The 15,465-nt window shown below is 42.2% G+C and overlaps 1 protein-coding gene across 1 annotated transcript in view; it reads right to left on the minus strand.

Annotated features, from left to right (window-relative positions):
• Positions 1 to 15,465, minus strand: part of LOC107732688 (neurexin-2-like) — a 351,796-nt gene that overhangs the window by 252,346 nt on the left and 83,985 nt on the right. The window contains exon 5 of the mRNA XM_016544101.1: positions 5,833 to 5,862. Coding sequence (XP_016399587.1) covers positions 5,833 to 5,862 — 30 coding nt within the window. The remainder of the gene's footprint in view (positions 1 to 5,832; positions 5,863 to 15,465) is intronic.

Raw genomic sequence — 15,465 nt, forward strand, 5'->3', positions numbered from 1 at the left:
ACACACACACACACACAGACACACACACACACACACGCATAGAAGCACTCTCTCTCTCTCTCTCACACACACACTTTAAGAGGACAAGGACACATCACATGACCTGCTGCCATCAGCGTTTGACGATAATACGTGAAGGGGTTCCTCCTGATGTTAAAAGCTGACTGGACTCATTACTTGTCCGTTCTCACTATATTCTACAGGGATGTTTCCCAAATGTTTTCATCAGCTGAACCTATTTGAGCTCAAATATTTACTTGAAGTTCCTGAGATTTTAAGTCTATATATATATATATATATATACACACACTGAACAAAATTATAAACGCAACACTTTGGTTTTTGCCCCCATTTTTCATGAGCTGAACTCAAAGATCTAAGACTTTTTCTATGTACACAAAAGGCCTATTTCTCTCAAATATTGTTCGTTCACCTGTCTAAATCTGTGTTAGTGAGCACTTCTCCTTTGCCGAGATAATCCATCAACCTCACAGGTGTGGCATATCAAGATGCTGATGTTACGGGGCTGAGAAGACGTGAGACGTGCGGATCCATATGCAAGCTTTATTAACATCAGAGGAGGTCAGCTGTCAATATGGGGTGCTGTGTGTACATTAATGAGGAAAAAAAATTAACTTAAATGATTTTAGCAAATGGCTGCAATATAACAAAGAGTGAAAAATTTAAGGGGGTCTGAATACTTTCCGTACCCACTGTATATCAGGGGCGGCGCCAGAGAATTGTGAATGCATGTGCTTAGATCTTTGACAGGAGGAGCTGGGCAATTACTAATAATAGCCTAGTAAATATGAACAAAATAAGTTATTTATTTTTTATATGAGTAATAAAATTAATATGGGGCAAACTTGCCCACTTGATTTTTTATATTTTATTACATGATTATTTGACTCGTCACAATTTAATAGGATATATGTCGAACGTCACCTGACCAAACCCGGAAAACAGGTTTCATCGCTTCCGCTTGTCGGAGAACGTTTAACAACTGCATTAAATAATAGCGATATCTATGGACTTTTAAGATAATCAGTTAAACTAGCTAGTTATTTTTATTGTTGACGCTTTATTAAATTTTTATATCTAAATGTTAGTGAAAAGAATAAAAATAAACTTTTAGATATCCGTCCGCGTATGTGATGGACATTGGTTATGATCATCTTTGGTATCTATTTTGAAGGCATCTTGAGGAGAACTGCTTCATATTTAATGAAGTAAACGCTGTTAACCCGGTTAACAGAATACGGAAATATGTTGCGCATAACACCTATTACAATTTTTCATTGTATAAAATTACGTAGATCAGTCAGTTCCCAAATATTGTTTGCATAAGCCTAGACATTCACTGAACAAGTATTTCACACCAAGTGTTTTATGCGAAGTGTGGAAGCTAAAATATTAGCGCTTATGACATGGAGGCACCCGTGCGGTCTCTGGCATTTTTTTTCCTGCGGAAAGAGCTTAAAATACTCCGTTATTTTTGGTCATACAGATAAGACTAATAGGCTTCATCATTTGCTTTTATTTGTGTGCACAGTACACTGACAATAATACCAAAACGTTATGCTTTTGTAAAATAGAGAAAATAAACAGGATGCGCTTTCTGCCGTCACGGTCTCCGTGAACTGACGCGTCACAAGTATCAGCTACTTGCCTCACAGACATAAGAAATAAATATATAGGAAGCTTGAAATGTCAACTATTTAACGAACCAATTCAAATAATCCATTATAACACGGTGGTGGCGAATCATCGTCGGCAACTTCATCTTTGCAGCCGACACTGATATGACTCAAAAAGCAGTTTACTAATAAATCATTAAAACTTCTTCTTTTTCCCCCGACACATTCATAATCTTTTGCCGGTGCTTTGCAGGATGCTTTATGCGCAAGCTTAAGCATGGAATAGGCTGAATTATGCCTAGGCCTATATATTAAAGTATGGTTTAGTAGGCCATTATATTAATGTTATATAAACGTGCGAATAGTTGACTAGAAAAATTGTTAGACGAGGTCTTATTAATTGGCACAAGGTACCACTCCATAACGCTCCCATTAGGGAATCATATCTGTGCTGATATACAGCCATATCTCACGGCTACGAGTGTGATGTTGCATTTATACAACAGTTCGACGGCACAAGTGTGTAAATACATAAGAAACAATAAAGGAGTGTCTTTAAAAATCCTCTTTTGTGCAGAACTACTTCCTTCTGCCACAGATTCAGATCTCAGTTTGTCAGTGTAACATCTGAGCTCAAGATCCGTTACTAATTCGAGAGCGTCACTTTAGAACTTTAGTAACGAAAGAACGTTGAGTCACTTCATTGAAAGCTTATTATATCACTGTATTGAAAGCTCACTGTATTATGTGGAGTATGATGAGAGAGAGATGGACTGAGAGTGTGATTACCTGCATCTGATACCGCATTCATTCTTCAGCTCAATCTCATATTCACAATAAAACATCAGTCTGAATGTCCGCTGAGGAAAGCGATATCTTTGTCGTACTATCTTTCATCTGTTGAGGGTGATTTCTGATGACAGCGCTGCTCACTGTATTTGTTAACTGCGTCTTACAAGCTGTTGTTGAAAGTGAAAAGAACTTCCTTGTTTAGAACCCTGTTTCAGTCTCTTTCAATATAAAAGTCTTTACTGCGGACTCAAAATTGTCTCTGTCTTGCCGCCATCTAATGGAAGAATAATGTCACTAAAATCACCATCATGAACACACACACACCGTTTCCAAATACTAAATACTACTATTATGTATATATAATAGTATGTATTGAATAATTATATTTAATAAACAACAACAACAGCCATCATAAAAGTTGCTGCACTCTGATATACAGCATTACGTTATAGAGCTATGAGATTTTGCCCTCACCCAAATCTATTTGCTCTGGAACCAATAATAGATTAATGAGAGCAAAGACTGCCCGTTAGATTTACCCAAAACAAATGATATCTCATGTTTAACCACTCTAGAGACATCAGAGCCAGCGGTGATTTCCAGAAGATCTGGCCGAGGTGAGGCTGCTATTGGTGGGTTCATGAGCGATGAACGGCCGCTGACGCCCTGAAGCTCACATCTCCCAAAACATTGAAGCTAATGTTCAAATAGACGTTATCTTTATTAACAACCCGCATATTTGAAGTCTAAACAAGTACATTCTCGCCTAAAAAAACTTTTAAAACTACATTCTGTGACAAAAAAACAGTATTATTTATAACATTATAGTGGATTTGGGCATCCGCCATGACACTCGCTGTGAGAAATACTGCAAGCGGAGTGATACAAACGGTGAAGCGGTTGGAGGAGTTCTGTTATCACTCTGTTATCAGTCAGATAGATAGAAATGAATATATTATGTATGTATACACACATCAGTACAAACCTTTTTTTTTAGTATTTTATTGTGATTTTCATTTTTTAATTAATCATATATGTGATTACTTTGTCATATAGCACAACAGACTGTATACTTATTTAGTGATTAAATCACAGCCTTTGATTGGATAATCATGATTTGATATGCTCCATTTGTTTAATGGTTACATTTCAATTAATTATTACATTTTCAACAACTCAACCTTATTTTGGAAATCCTGTTTTAATATCTATAATAATATTTCCATGAGCTATAGCAATATTTAATGATCTGAGCCCATATTCTTCACTGAAAGAGAAATATGATTTAACACAGTGTGTCACGCTTGTGTGAGGATGCAGAGACTGATGAGAGATGGTGTGAAGCGTCTCTCAGGATTTCTGGAGATGCGCGGTGCTCGTGCTTAATGCGTCTGACTGCAAACACATCACAGCTCACAGATGCTGCCTTCATGAGGACCAACTGATGTCATGAATATGAATGACTGTCTTAAGAGCAGATTATGTGAAGAGGGACCCTCTGAACACGCGTCAGTCGTCTGCGTGCGTTCAGGACGGTCTGCGTGAGCCGCTGGTGTCGGTGTGAATACAGTAGGTCAGCGCTGACCAGAATAACAATCCTCTCCTCAAACGGGGCAGGCAGAGGGCAGACACGGGTAACAGGACTAATGCACACGTTACTATTCCTCCAGACGTCTAATCTGGAGACGCACGGCTCGAACATGAGAGCGAGAGCTGCATCACGACGGGCTCGTTTCCTAAAGGACGTCTGAGGGAATTTATTAACAAAGAGGATCTGTGATGTATTTTTCTGCTAAATAAGTTGCATGTGACAATAAGTCACAGTGGGTTAAAATCACGTTGTTAAGAGAAAAAAAAAAAAAAAAAACGGTTAAGCCACATCTGCGAATAAGTCACTTTATGCTATTACATTCAGAAATAATGTCGGTAAATAAAACAAAAGGTTTTATAAACATGTATTTAATGCATTTTATTTATAGCATGTTTTGTGTGCTTTTTATTTGCTTAGTGTAAGTTTCAGCATGTTTCAAACGATAAAAACGTGACATATTCTGGAAAATACAGTATAATAATGACAGGAAGGGAGGATTACTGTGGTCCGTTTGTGTCTTTTCTGTTTTGGGTTGGATGGGACGCCAGCAGCACCAGACATCAGCTCTAAATCAATCATTAAAGTGCAGCTAACCACGTAACAACAAACATAGCTTTAGTTACATGCGTCAAAACCATTGCTGAATGACTGTAAAAAAATAAATAAATACACGGCAGCCACAGACATTCCTATCCGGATTAGATTTCCCAGAGGAGAAAAACTGGAGATTTGATTTCTGATTTTTACAAGTTCTCTGAGAGATGTCTGTGAAACAAATGAATCTCCAGGGAAAACTAGTCCAGTCAAAAAAGAGCTGAACACGGAGAACACTTCTTCTGCTTTATACACACGGACCAACACAAAAGACACAACTGAGGGAAACACACAGTCACCAGTGTGAGATTAGTTAAATAACAAATACCTTAGAGCTTAAAACCAATGAAAGCAGGTTTAACAGTGTGACGGATGAACAGACACAACTCTACACAGCATCCACAGAAGAACTGGACTATCTGTGTGCACATGAGATCACAACTTCACACACATGATAGAGACACCTGCAATCACCAACATTATGGAGCCCTAACTAGTCCTCATGAAGAGCAGTCATCAAACAGCATCTGAAAGGAATGGTTCACTCAGAATGTCATCATGCACTCTGCCTCATGTCGTTCAGACCTGTGAGACTTTCAGAAACAAAGACGTTTTCAAAAACATTGGGAGCCAAACAACTTTGGACCCCATTGACTTTCACTGTATTGACAAAAACACTGCAACACTTCTTAAACTATCTTTTGTTTTGCGGAGGAAAGTCACACAGGTTTGACATGAGGCGAGTAAATAATGAGAGAATGATGATTTTAGTTAAACAGACAAAAAGCAGTACTGAGAGCTGGTCAAGTCAAAAAACAGACACATTACATCAGAAAAACCATTAAAACAAACATTGATTCAATCAGTGCTGAGGGTCATACTGGCATAGAGCAGATCTGAGGCTACCTGAACGTAATTAACAGCGTGAGTGATTGCCAAACAATGAGAATGACCACAGAATGAGACTCTGTGCATTCTGAACACAAACACACCCTTCATCTGTGAGTGACATTAGACAGCAGCATTTCAACCCCAGCATCGAGAGCAGAAGAGCGTTACCTGTGTCCGGGAGGTCAGAGGTCAGAGGTCATCTTCAGGACACACCGCGTGGAAATACAGCAACACAGTACGATGGGGAGGAGGGACAGTGTTTGGAGGGAGAGAGACGGACAGATCTGATTCTCTAAATAAAAGAATGGAAAACGGAATGAACCATACCTTGGCTGTTTAACGTCAGGGGCGCCAGCCCTTGAAGGAAAGAACAGAAACAAAAGAAAGAAATGAAAAAAGAAGAAGGTCATAAAAAGGCACGGGAAGAAAGCAAGTATTGTCACAAGGTTGGACTGCAGTTTGTGACAGACATCCCGGGGCACGCTCGGATGTCAAAGATCAACTCAAAGCAAGAAGGGGAAAGAAAGAAGAGAGAGAAAATAAAGGCTGAAAAAACAAACGAACGAGTGAACACTTCTTGAGTGAGGTGGGGATTGGGAAAAAAAGCATTTCATTCAGTGCAACCCCCGAAGGCCATTGCTCAAATGCTTTTATTCCCCTCAGGTCTTATGGAAACACACACACACACACACTACTGTTTGGCAGAGTTGAAGAGCGTCTCATCTACAGCTCTCCACGACACAACACACACTTCTGTCACAACAGAAACACCTCGCGCGACATCTGTTATCCGTACAGCAGACAAACTCTGGTCTAACAGCTGGACTGCTCAGGACATGAGGAAAGATCTCACCGTACTTCCCCAGCTGATCTATGACGTGAACAACTGCAAACATGTTTTGTATTTCTGAAATCTTATGTTCAAATATGCAAGTGAACTGGATGAAGCCCGGTTCAAAATTCTTCTGATTTTGTTTTGATTTTAGTTTTTCCATTCTGGATTTCTCTTTTCATCACTCCATAAATCAGAAAATACTGTCAACAGACAGAAAGCAGACACATTTTCACCATGTTTTTAGGAGTAAAATGTTGTATAAATCAGTGTGAATGAAATATGAACAAACCTTCAGAATGTAGAGAGGAATAAAACTGTAAGTTTGGTGTAAGTGCTGCTGAAGAGGAGATACAAACGTTTAAAAATATGGATTGAAACTGACATCTACAGATGCAAATAGATCAAGTGTAATAAAACAAACACTTAAATGTTTATCTTGGATTTTTTCTTTACTCTAGTCTGAAAAAAAAAAAAACACACACACATTGTGAACTGTCCAAAATCTCAAATTGACCAGTGCATGTTTTTGCCTGCAGTGTCTTGCCTTGAGCAGAATTTAAATTATTTTCAAAATGAAAGGCTGTAAAAATCTGTTCGCTCACACATCATGATCAAACCACAATAACCATCTCAAACTCAGGGTTATGACTGGACCGATGCAAACATGGCAGTACATGACTTACATCAGGGTTTGTTCAAGTGCCGACTAACCCAGAAATACAACAGAAATGTGACTCTGCAGCACAAAAGCAGTGTTAAGTCGCTGGGGTATATTTGTAGCAATAGCCAACAATACATTGTATGGGTCAAAATTACACACATTACACACACACACACACAAAACACACACTCACACTCACGCTCACGCACACGCACTCACACACACAAAACACACACTCAGACTCACACTCAGGCACTCACACACACAAAACACACACTCATCGTAAAAACTGTAATACACACACTCACACACATTAATACTCACACACACACATACACACACACAGACACAGACACACACTCACACACATTAATACACACACTCACACACATTAATACACACACACACTAATACGCTCACGCACACGCACTCACACACACAAAACACACACTCAGACTCACACTCAGGCACTCACACACACAAAACACACACTCACACTCACGCACACACACTCACACACACAAAACACACACTCACACTCACACTCACGCACACGCACTCACACACACATACACACATTCACACTCACGCACTCACACACACAAAACACACACTCACGCTCACGCACACGCACTCACATACACACTCACACACACAAAACACACACTCACGCTCACGCACACGCACTCACATACACACTCACACACACAAAACACACACTCACGCTCACGCACACGCACTCACATACACACTCACACACACAAAACACACACTCACGCTCACGCACACGCACTCACATACACACTCACACACACAAAACACACACTCACGCTCACGCACACGCACTCACATACACACTCACACACACAAAACACACACTCACGCTCACGCACACGCACTCACATACACACTCACACACACAAAACACACACTCACGCTCACGCACACGCACTCACATACACACTCACACACACAAAACACACACTCACGCTCACGCACACGCACTCACATACACACTCACACACACAAAACACACACTCACGCTCACGCACACGCACTCACATACACACTCACACACACAAAACACACACTCACGCTCACGCACACGCACTCACATACACACTCACACACACAAAACACACACTCACGCTCACGCACACGCACTCACATACACACTCACACACACAAAACACACACTCACGCTCACGCACACGCACTCACATACACACTCACACACACAAAACACACACTCACGCTCACGCACACGCACTCACATACACACTCACACACACAAAACACACACTCACGCTCACGCACACGCACTCACATACACACTCACACACACAAAACACACACTCACGCTCACGCACACGCACTCACATACACACTCACACACACAAAACACACACTCACGCTCACGCACACGCACTCACATACACACTCACACACACAAAACACACACTCACGCTCACGCACACGCACTCACATACACACTCACACACACAAAACACACACTCACGCTCACGCACACGCACTCACATACACACTCACACACACAAAACACACACTCACGCTCACGCACACGCACTCACATACACACTCACACACACAAAACACACACTCACGCTCACGCACACGCACTCACATACACACTCACACACACAAAACACACACTCACGCTCACGCACACGCACACACACACACAAAACACACACTCACACGCACTCACGCTCACGCACACGCACTCACATACACACTCACACACACAAAACACACACTCACAAGCACACACACTCACACACACACACGCACTCGCACACACACACACACACACACACACACTCACACACACTCACACACACACACACACACACACACACTCCTCTGAAACATTCTGTGTTCGACATGCTCACTGCGTTTATATTCAACTAAACAACACCAATATTTCAAGAGGCAACATACATGTCAGAAGTAACACTACTGTTGCCCACAAAACCCTCGACTCAAGCCGACCGTCGAAAAGCACCATACAGCCAGAATTAGCTGCAAGAACACAGCATGTGCTAAAATGCAGCGATTTCATCCCGTAAGTCAAGGACTGCTGGAGAAGCACTTTTCTCTTTTAGCAAACGGTGCTAATGGACGACACGAGCTGAAGAACCCAGTCTAAAACACACTTCCAACCGTTACCTGCAGCGTTTAGCTCAGAGACGCTAACTGAACTTAGCACAGGTGTGTAATTCTGATCTAAAGACTATCCATCCATCCATCCATCCATCCTCTATCTATCTATCCATTCATCCATCCATCCATCCATCCATCCACATAATGCAAGGCTTTTTAAGCATCTTTCAAAACTTTCAATTCAGAATTTATTAACATTCTGAGTCTTACAAGACAAACCGCTTTCTTTTGTAGGGAAAATCATCATATGAATTTCAAATCATGTTGATTCTGCTTTAGTCACATTGAAATTGTAATTTTGCATCCTGTTTGATTTGTTGAAGTTTGAACTGAATTCTGAATTACGCACAGCTCTGATGTAAACAGTTAGTTCAACCCAAAACTCATTATTCACTGATATGCACATGCACTTGTTGAAGGGACTCATTATATATGACGAACGTCTGGTTTCATTATGCAGCACAATCGAGTAGAGTCACGCAGGTCTGGAAGCACACACAGACGAGCACATGATGAAACGATATCTGTTTCTGGATAAGCTCTTTCTTTAATGCACAGCTTAGCACAACAAGATTACATCATATCTCATGTTTCGAAACCACACTAATTAGTTGTGAACTTAATGAGCAACATCAGAGACATAATGAGTCTGCAGTGCATGCAGGAGAGCACATCGCTCTGAAAAACAAGAAGCGAGGAGAGCAGTGATCTCAAACGCTTTCATCTCTGAGATGATGAACTGTGGACTGGGTTTGAGAGCGTGTTTGACGTCCTCACAGATAATGAGATGCAGCTTCCTCTTCACACAACATCACGCCGCGCTGACCTTCTCTGTCTTGACCTCTCTTTCCTGATTTGAATTATTTTGCATATACCTGTAATTGCTGCTTTCCTCTCCACACTCTGCTGCTTGTTCCCAGAGAAGGTTCTTTCTGTCAGCAGTTCTGCTGGGATTCAGGTCTGTTCAGGGGAAAACCACCCTAAACACAACTAACCATATAATCATGTGTAGTTAGGATAACAGAAACCGATGAAGTACGGGTTAAATAAAACATGTTTTTGTTAAGTGGTAGAGGATTGTGGTGTTGTTTTGCAATGTAAACCTGAAGGAAAGCCAAACGCTGCTTTACTGCATGAGTTCCAGGTTTGTTGAGTGGATGCTGGTCTATAATCTAAAGTGCATTACAAGACTTTGCTTGGGTGTAAAAACCTACTGAAAGAATCAGAAGATAATGTCTGTCAGCATTCAGAAGAAACTCTGACGGCATATGCAGAATATGTTACCCAGAATTCCCTTTTGCCCCCAAAAGGAAGCAACAGAGAGAGAATAATAACGCGGCGATGACAGAATATGGAAATGCTGCTGTCAAACCACTGAGAAAGAGAGCAGTAAAGTAACGCAACTCAGACGAGCACAGTCGGAAAGTAGAGCAGCAAAAACAATTACCGTAAGTATGAATTATGAATTAGACTCACAAGGAGGACGTGTCGATTATACTCTAAAATCACCATCAGTCCTCCTACAGCTGATGACTCAGAGCGCAGAACAGGTGGGAGTGAGGACAAGAGCTCCGGTTACACGCACAGATACAAGCAAATCAAAAATTACATAAATACATACATACATACAGGAAACAAAGATCAAATCAAATCAAATCAAAATAATTAAAATAAAACAGAATGATAAAATAAAAAATACAATTAAAATAAAAAATGTAATACCATAAAACTATAATATAAAATAAGAAAATATTAAATATCTAAAATAAACAAACACAACTGAGATAAGACTGAGATAAGATCAAATTTAAAAAAAGCTAAATAAAGAGTAAAATAAAATAGAACACTATTATTAATATAATATAAATAAAAATAGACAGGCTCACTTTAAACAGACATAAAATTAAATCAAATAGAAAATAAATAAAACGGTGTGTGTGTGTGTGTGTGTGTGTGTCTATACACTGTATATAATGAAAATGTAAATTAACAATTTATAAATGAAATAAAAAGATAAAATAATAAACAATGTCAACAAAAATGTCAATAATGTCAATTTAATCAATGCAGCAATAATAAGTGCAAAAAACTATATAAAAAATAAATAAATAAAATTGCAGTAAAAAAAAAATTTAATTAATTACAGAAAGATCTCTTCCTCCCATCAGAGCAGAACTGAATTAATTTGAAAATATTAGTCAACTGACAGCACTAGTTATCATATAAATAACTATCTCTAAAAGGTCAACCTCACACATAGGCGGTGCAGGACGATGGAGAGCTGTGATGAAGACACTTCCCGTATGAGACGACACACACACACACACACACAGACACACACGTGAAGTTTCACTGCACTGAAGGAACAGAGCCAGTTGTAACAGGATCTGAGGAGGCTGCCGTCTGATTGGCCATATGGGAGCGTGTGGGAAAACGCCGCAGCCAACAGCGACACGGGGGTCCCATCGCTTTCACACGTCTCGGAGAAACACAGCGGTCCAGAATCCACAGCCAAATCAGACGCCCGCATCACTGCCATCAACAGATTACCAACCCCAGCCATGTGCTGCACAATCAACAGACTAATAATAGAGCGGAAGAGAGTTTCAAATCCCTCGCTGTCATTAACCGTCTCTCTCACACACACATGCATTCATGACTGTGCCGTATTATTATTATTATTCATTCTGCAGCGGAGCTCAAGCATCCTGCCAATAATTAAGACAATGATTCACAAAGCGTGCTTCAGCAAACCGAGCATCTGATTGGCCGACTGATTGAGTGACAGATGGAGAAAGACTCATCATTTTGTCATTAAGGAGGATGTGCTTGGAAACTCAAACGCGTCCTGCAGCTGCAGTCTGTCTGTCAGAAGAGCACACAAACTACTAGTGCTACAACTAGTACAGAGCACACCAGTTAGTCTGATTCCACCTGGACCGCAAATCATTTAACATTAACATAACTATCATCAGAGCATTTTCACACAGAAACAGCATCTATACGACATATGCACTAGTGCCAACACATCAGTTTGTAGCAAAACACTGCAAGTGCACAAATGTCATTACTTTGATTTCGCATGAATTCTGAATGGATTCCAGAGTGGAGGATGAAGCATCGCTCTCTGCCGTCATCATGTGACCGGACAGATGTGCGACGCTCCGCCTGATGATTCTCTTGTTGTGTTTAAACTGACGGAATGCTAAAAAACTCAGTTCTACACGGGAGCTTGAACGGATGCTTCTTTTTTTCCTTTATTAATTTTTCTGTCTGCCGCATGCAACTCATGCACGCGCAAGCATTTCAAGAACTCTCTGTCACATGCTGAACACAACATTTCCCCCCCATCCCTAGAACTTGATGAACTTAAAGAAACAAGATGCAATGTGGCCCTCAAACCATAAAAGAGAAAAACATATAACTCCTATGCATGAAAGTCTGTGATATAATCTTCCAGGTAGGTAGGACGAGCCCTTGCCCGAACTGGTCTGCCTCCCAAAGTCGCCTGCTGGGGCATTTCCTGGCCATTTTGGGTAACATCAAGCAATGGCTGAGGAGGGTTCTGGGAGTCGGTGGATAGCCTCGATATTTGACTGGAGAGGGCCGATGCCTCTGGGCGTGAGACGAAACCCCACAAAATCAATGGCTGAGGTGGCGAACGTGCATTTCTCTGCATTCAGTGTAAGATTATGCTCCATGAGGGCACTAGCCACCCTATTGAGACGGTCATTATGTGTCTGGATATCTGCTGCATGCACTACTATGTCATCCAAGAAAATTGCAACTCCAGGAATACCAGCCAAGATGGTGGTCATCACCTTTTGAAAGCAGCTGGGGGCAGAGCTCAAGCCAAACGGCATGCGTGTATTCTGATATACCCCAGTGTGTGTGACAAACGCTGTGAGGTTTCTGCTGGAAGGATGGAGTGGCACCTGCAAGTAACCTTGGCGCAGGTCCAGCTTAGTAAATACTGTCGACCCATAGAAGAGGGTGGTCAGCTCCTCAGCCGTGGTTAAAGGGTACTTGTCGGGAATAATGGCCTTATTGACAGAGCGCAAGTCCACACAGACTCGTATTCCCCCAGACTTTTTCCTATCAGTGACCAGGTTGGAGATCCAGGGGGCAGCATTGACTGGTTCGATCACTCACATAGCCAGCATCATTTGGAGCTCCGCCGTCACTTCATCCCGCAAGGCGAGAGGAATCCTGCGCAGGGGCTGAATGTCCGGTGACACCTCTGGATCCACCAGAGGCCTGTGGGTGAAAGCTCTGAGGCAGCCGAGTCCGTCAAACAGCGTCGGCCATCTCTGTTGCCAGGTAGTGGTAACGTGGTGGATGTCTGAGCCCTTGTCATCTCGCAGCGTGAATCCTAAGCATGTGAAAAGATCCAGTTCCAGGAGGTTGGCAGCCCGCTCAGTAATATAGAAGGGAAATGATGGCAGGTGTTTGGAGCCATAGCAGACTGGAACATGAAGAACACCCAGCATAGTGATCTTAGAGCTGTCGTAACCACAGAGGGATGTGCAGGGCTGCTGCAGTGTCAGATGGGAAAAGAACTTGTGGTATGTACTAGCATTGAGCAGGGATGCCGCTGCACCCGTATCCATCAACAGCGCAAGGCTCACCTCGCCGAGAAGCACAGTACATGTCCTAAAAGCTGTTTGGCCCGCTGATACATGTCTGATTTCAGTGCAGTCATTAGAGGCAAACGGTTGTCGCTTCTGTGATGCTTGCGTAGCAGGTGCTGATCGGCATACTTTAGCGAAGTGATTTTTTTTAAGGCAATTCCTGCATGTCTGTCCCCGTGCAGGACAATTTTGGGCCCTGGAGTTGTGTGAGCTAGAGCCACAGTTGCTGCAGAAAACTAAACTTCTACGACTTCCTTGCATCTGTGTAAGCTGCAGTGGAAAACATGCTTCTTCAGTGTCTATTTTATCTGAAGGAAATGGACCGTGGTGTGCGAGACAGACAGATCGTTTATATAGTGTTAATTCGTCGGGTTCCAGCAACAATTTCTCCCGAGTTTTGTCACACAATATCCCTTCAATAAACTGATCACGGACGATCTGATCTTGAAGAGTCCCATAATAGCATGAGCGTGCCATGTCTCGCAGATTAGTTACATAGTTTTGCATGGACTCACCCAGACGCTGCAGCCGTTTACGTAACTTGTATCGGCGGAGCAGTACTCGTAGTTGGCCTGTGAAGTGGTTAGCGAAGAGAGCGACCGCTTCCTCGTAAGTTTCTGCATGTCCGAGGGCACGATATATTCTCTGTCCCTCCGCCCCGAGCGAGACAGACAGATCGTTTATATAGTGTTAATTCGTCGGGTTCCAGCAACAATTTCTCCCGAGTTTTGTCACACAATATCCCTTCAATAAACTGATCACGGACGATCTGATCTTGAAGAGTCCCATAATTGCATGAGCGTGCCATGTCTCGCAGATTAGTTACATAGTTTTGCATGGACTCACCCAGACGCTGCAGCCGTTTACGTAACTTGTATCGGCGGAGCAGTACTCGTAGTTGGCCTGTGAAGTGGTTAGCGAAGAGAGCGACCGCTTCCTCGTAAGTTTCTGCATGTCCGAGGGCACGATATATTCTCTGTCCCTCCGCCCCAAGACAGTGGCGAAGCAGGGCGATCTTTCGCCGGTCGGAAATGTCAGTGTAATCCATGGCCTCGAGGTATACTGTGAAACCATCAAACCAACTCGCCCACGGAAATTGGCGGTTCGCCAGGCACGGGAAGAAAAGGTGATGGAGGCGGTAAGCTAAACTCAGCCAGCCTCGTCGCCAATGTTGTGTTAGAACTGACGGAATGCTAAAAAACTCAGTTCTACACGGGAACTTGAACGGATGCTTCTTTTTTCCCTTTATTCACTTTTCTGTCTGCCGCACGCAACTCATGCACGCGCACGCATTTCAAGAACTCTCTGTCACATGCTGAACAGAACATCTCTGTCAGGCCAAAAACGCCAGTGAGAAAAATAACCATCATCATTATTACTGTGAGACGTTCTCAGCTCACATCCATCAGCATGAGCTCAAACTCACGTCCACTGCTGAGATACGACACACGTGACGTATTCAAACAGGACACACACACGCACACACACACACACTCACTCACTCACTCACACACACAAACATACACACTCACTCACACTCTCTCTCTCTCACACACACACTCAATCTCTCTCTCACACACACACACACACACTCACTCACACACACACACACTAAACTCTGGGATACGAGCCCTCACTGGGCTAAACTC

Source organism: Sinocyclocheilus rhinocerous, unplaced genomic scaffold (assembly GCF_001515625.1).
Source record: "Sinocyclocheilus rhinocerous isolate Xijiao unplaced genomic scaffold, SAMN03320098_v1.1 scaffold1480, whole genome shotgun sequence".
Classification (NCBI taxonomy): Eukaryota; Metazoa; Chordata; class Actinopteri; order Cypriniformes; family Cyprinidae; genus Sinocyclocheilus; species Sinocyclocheilus rhinocerous.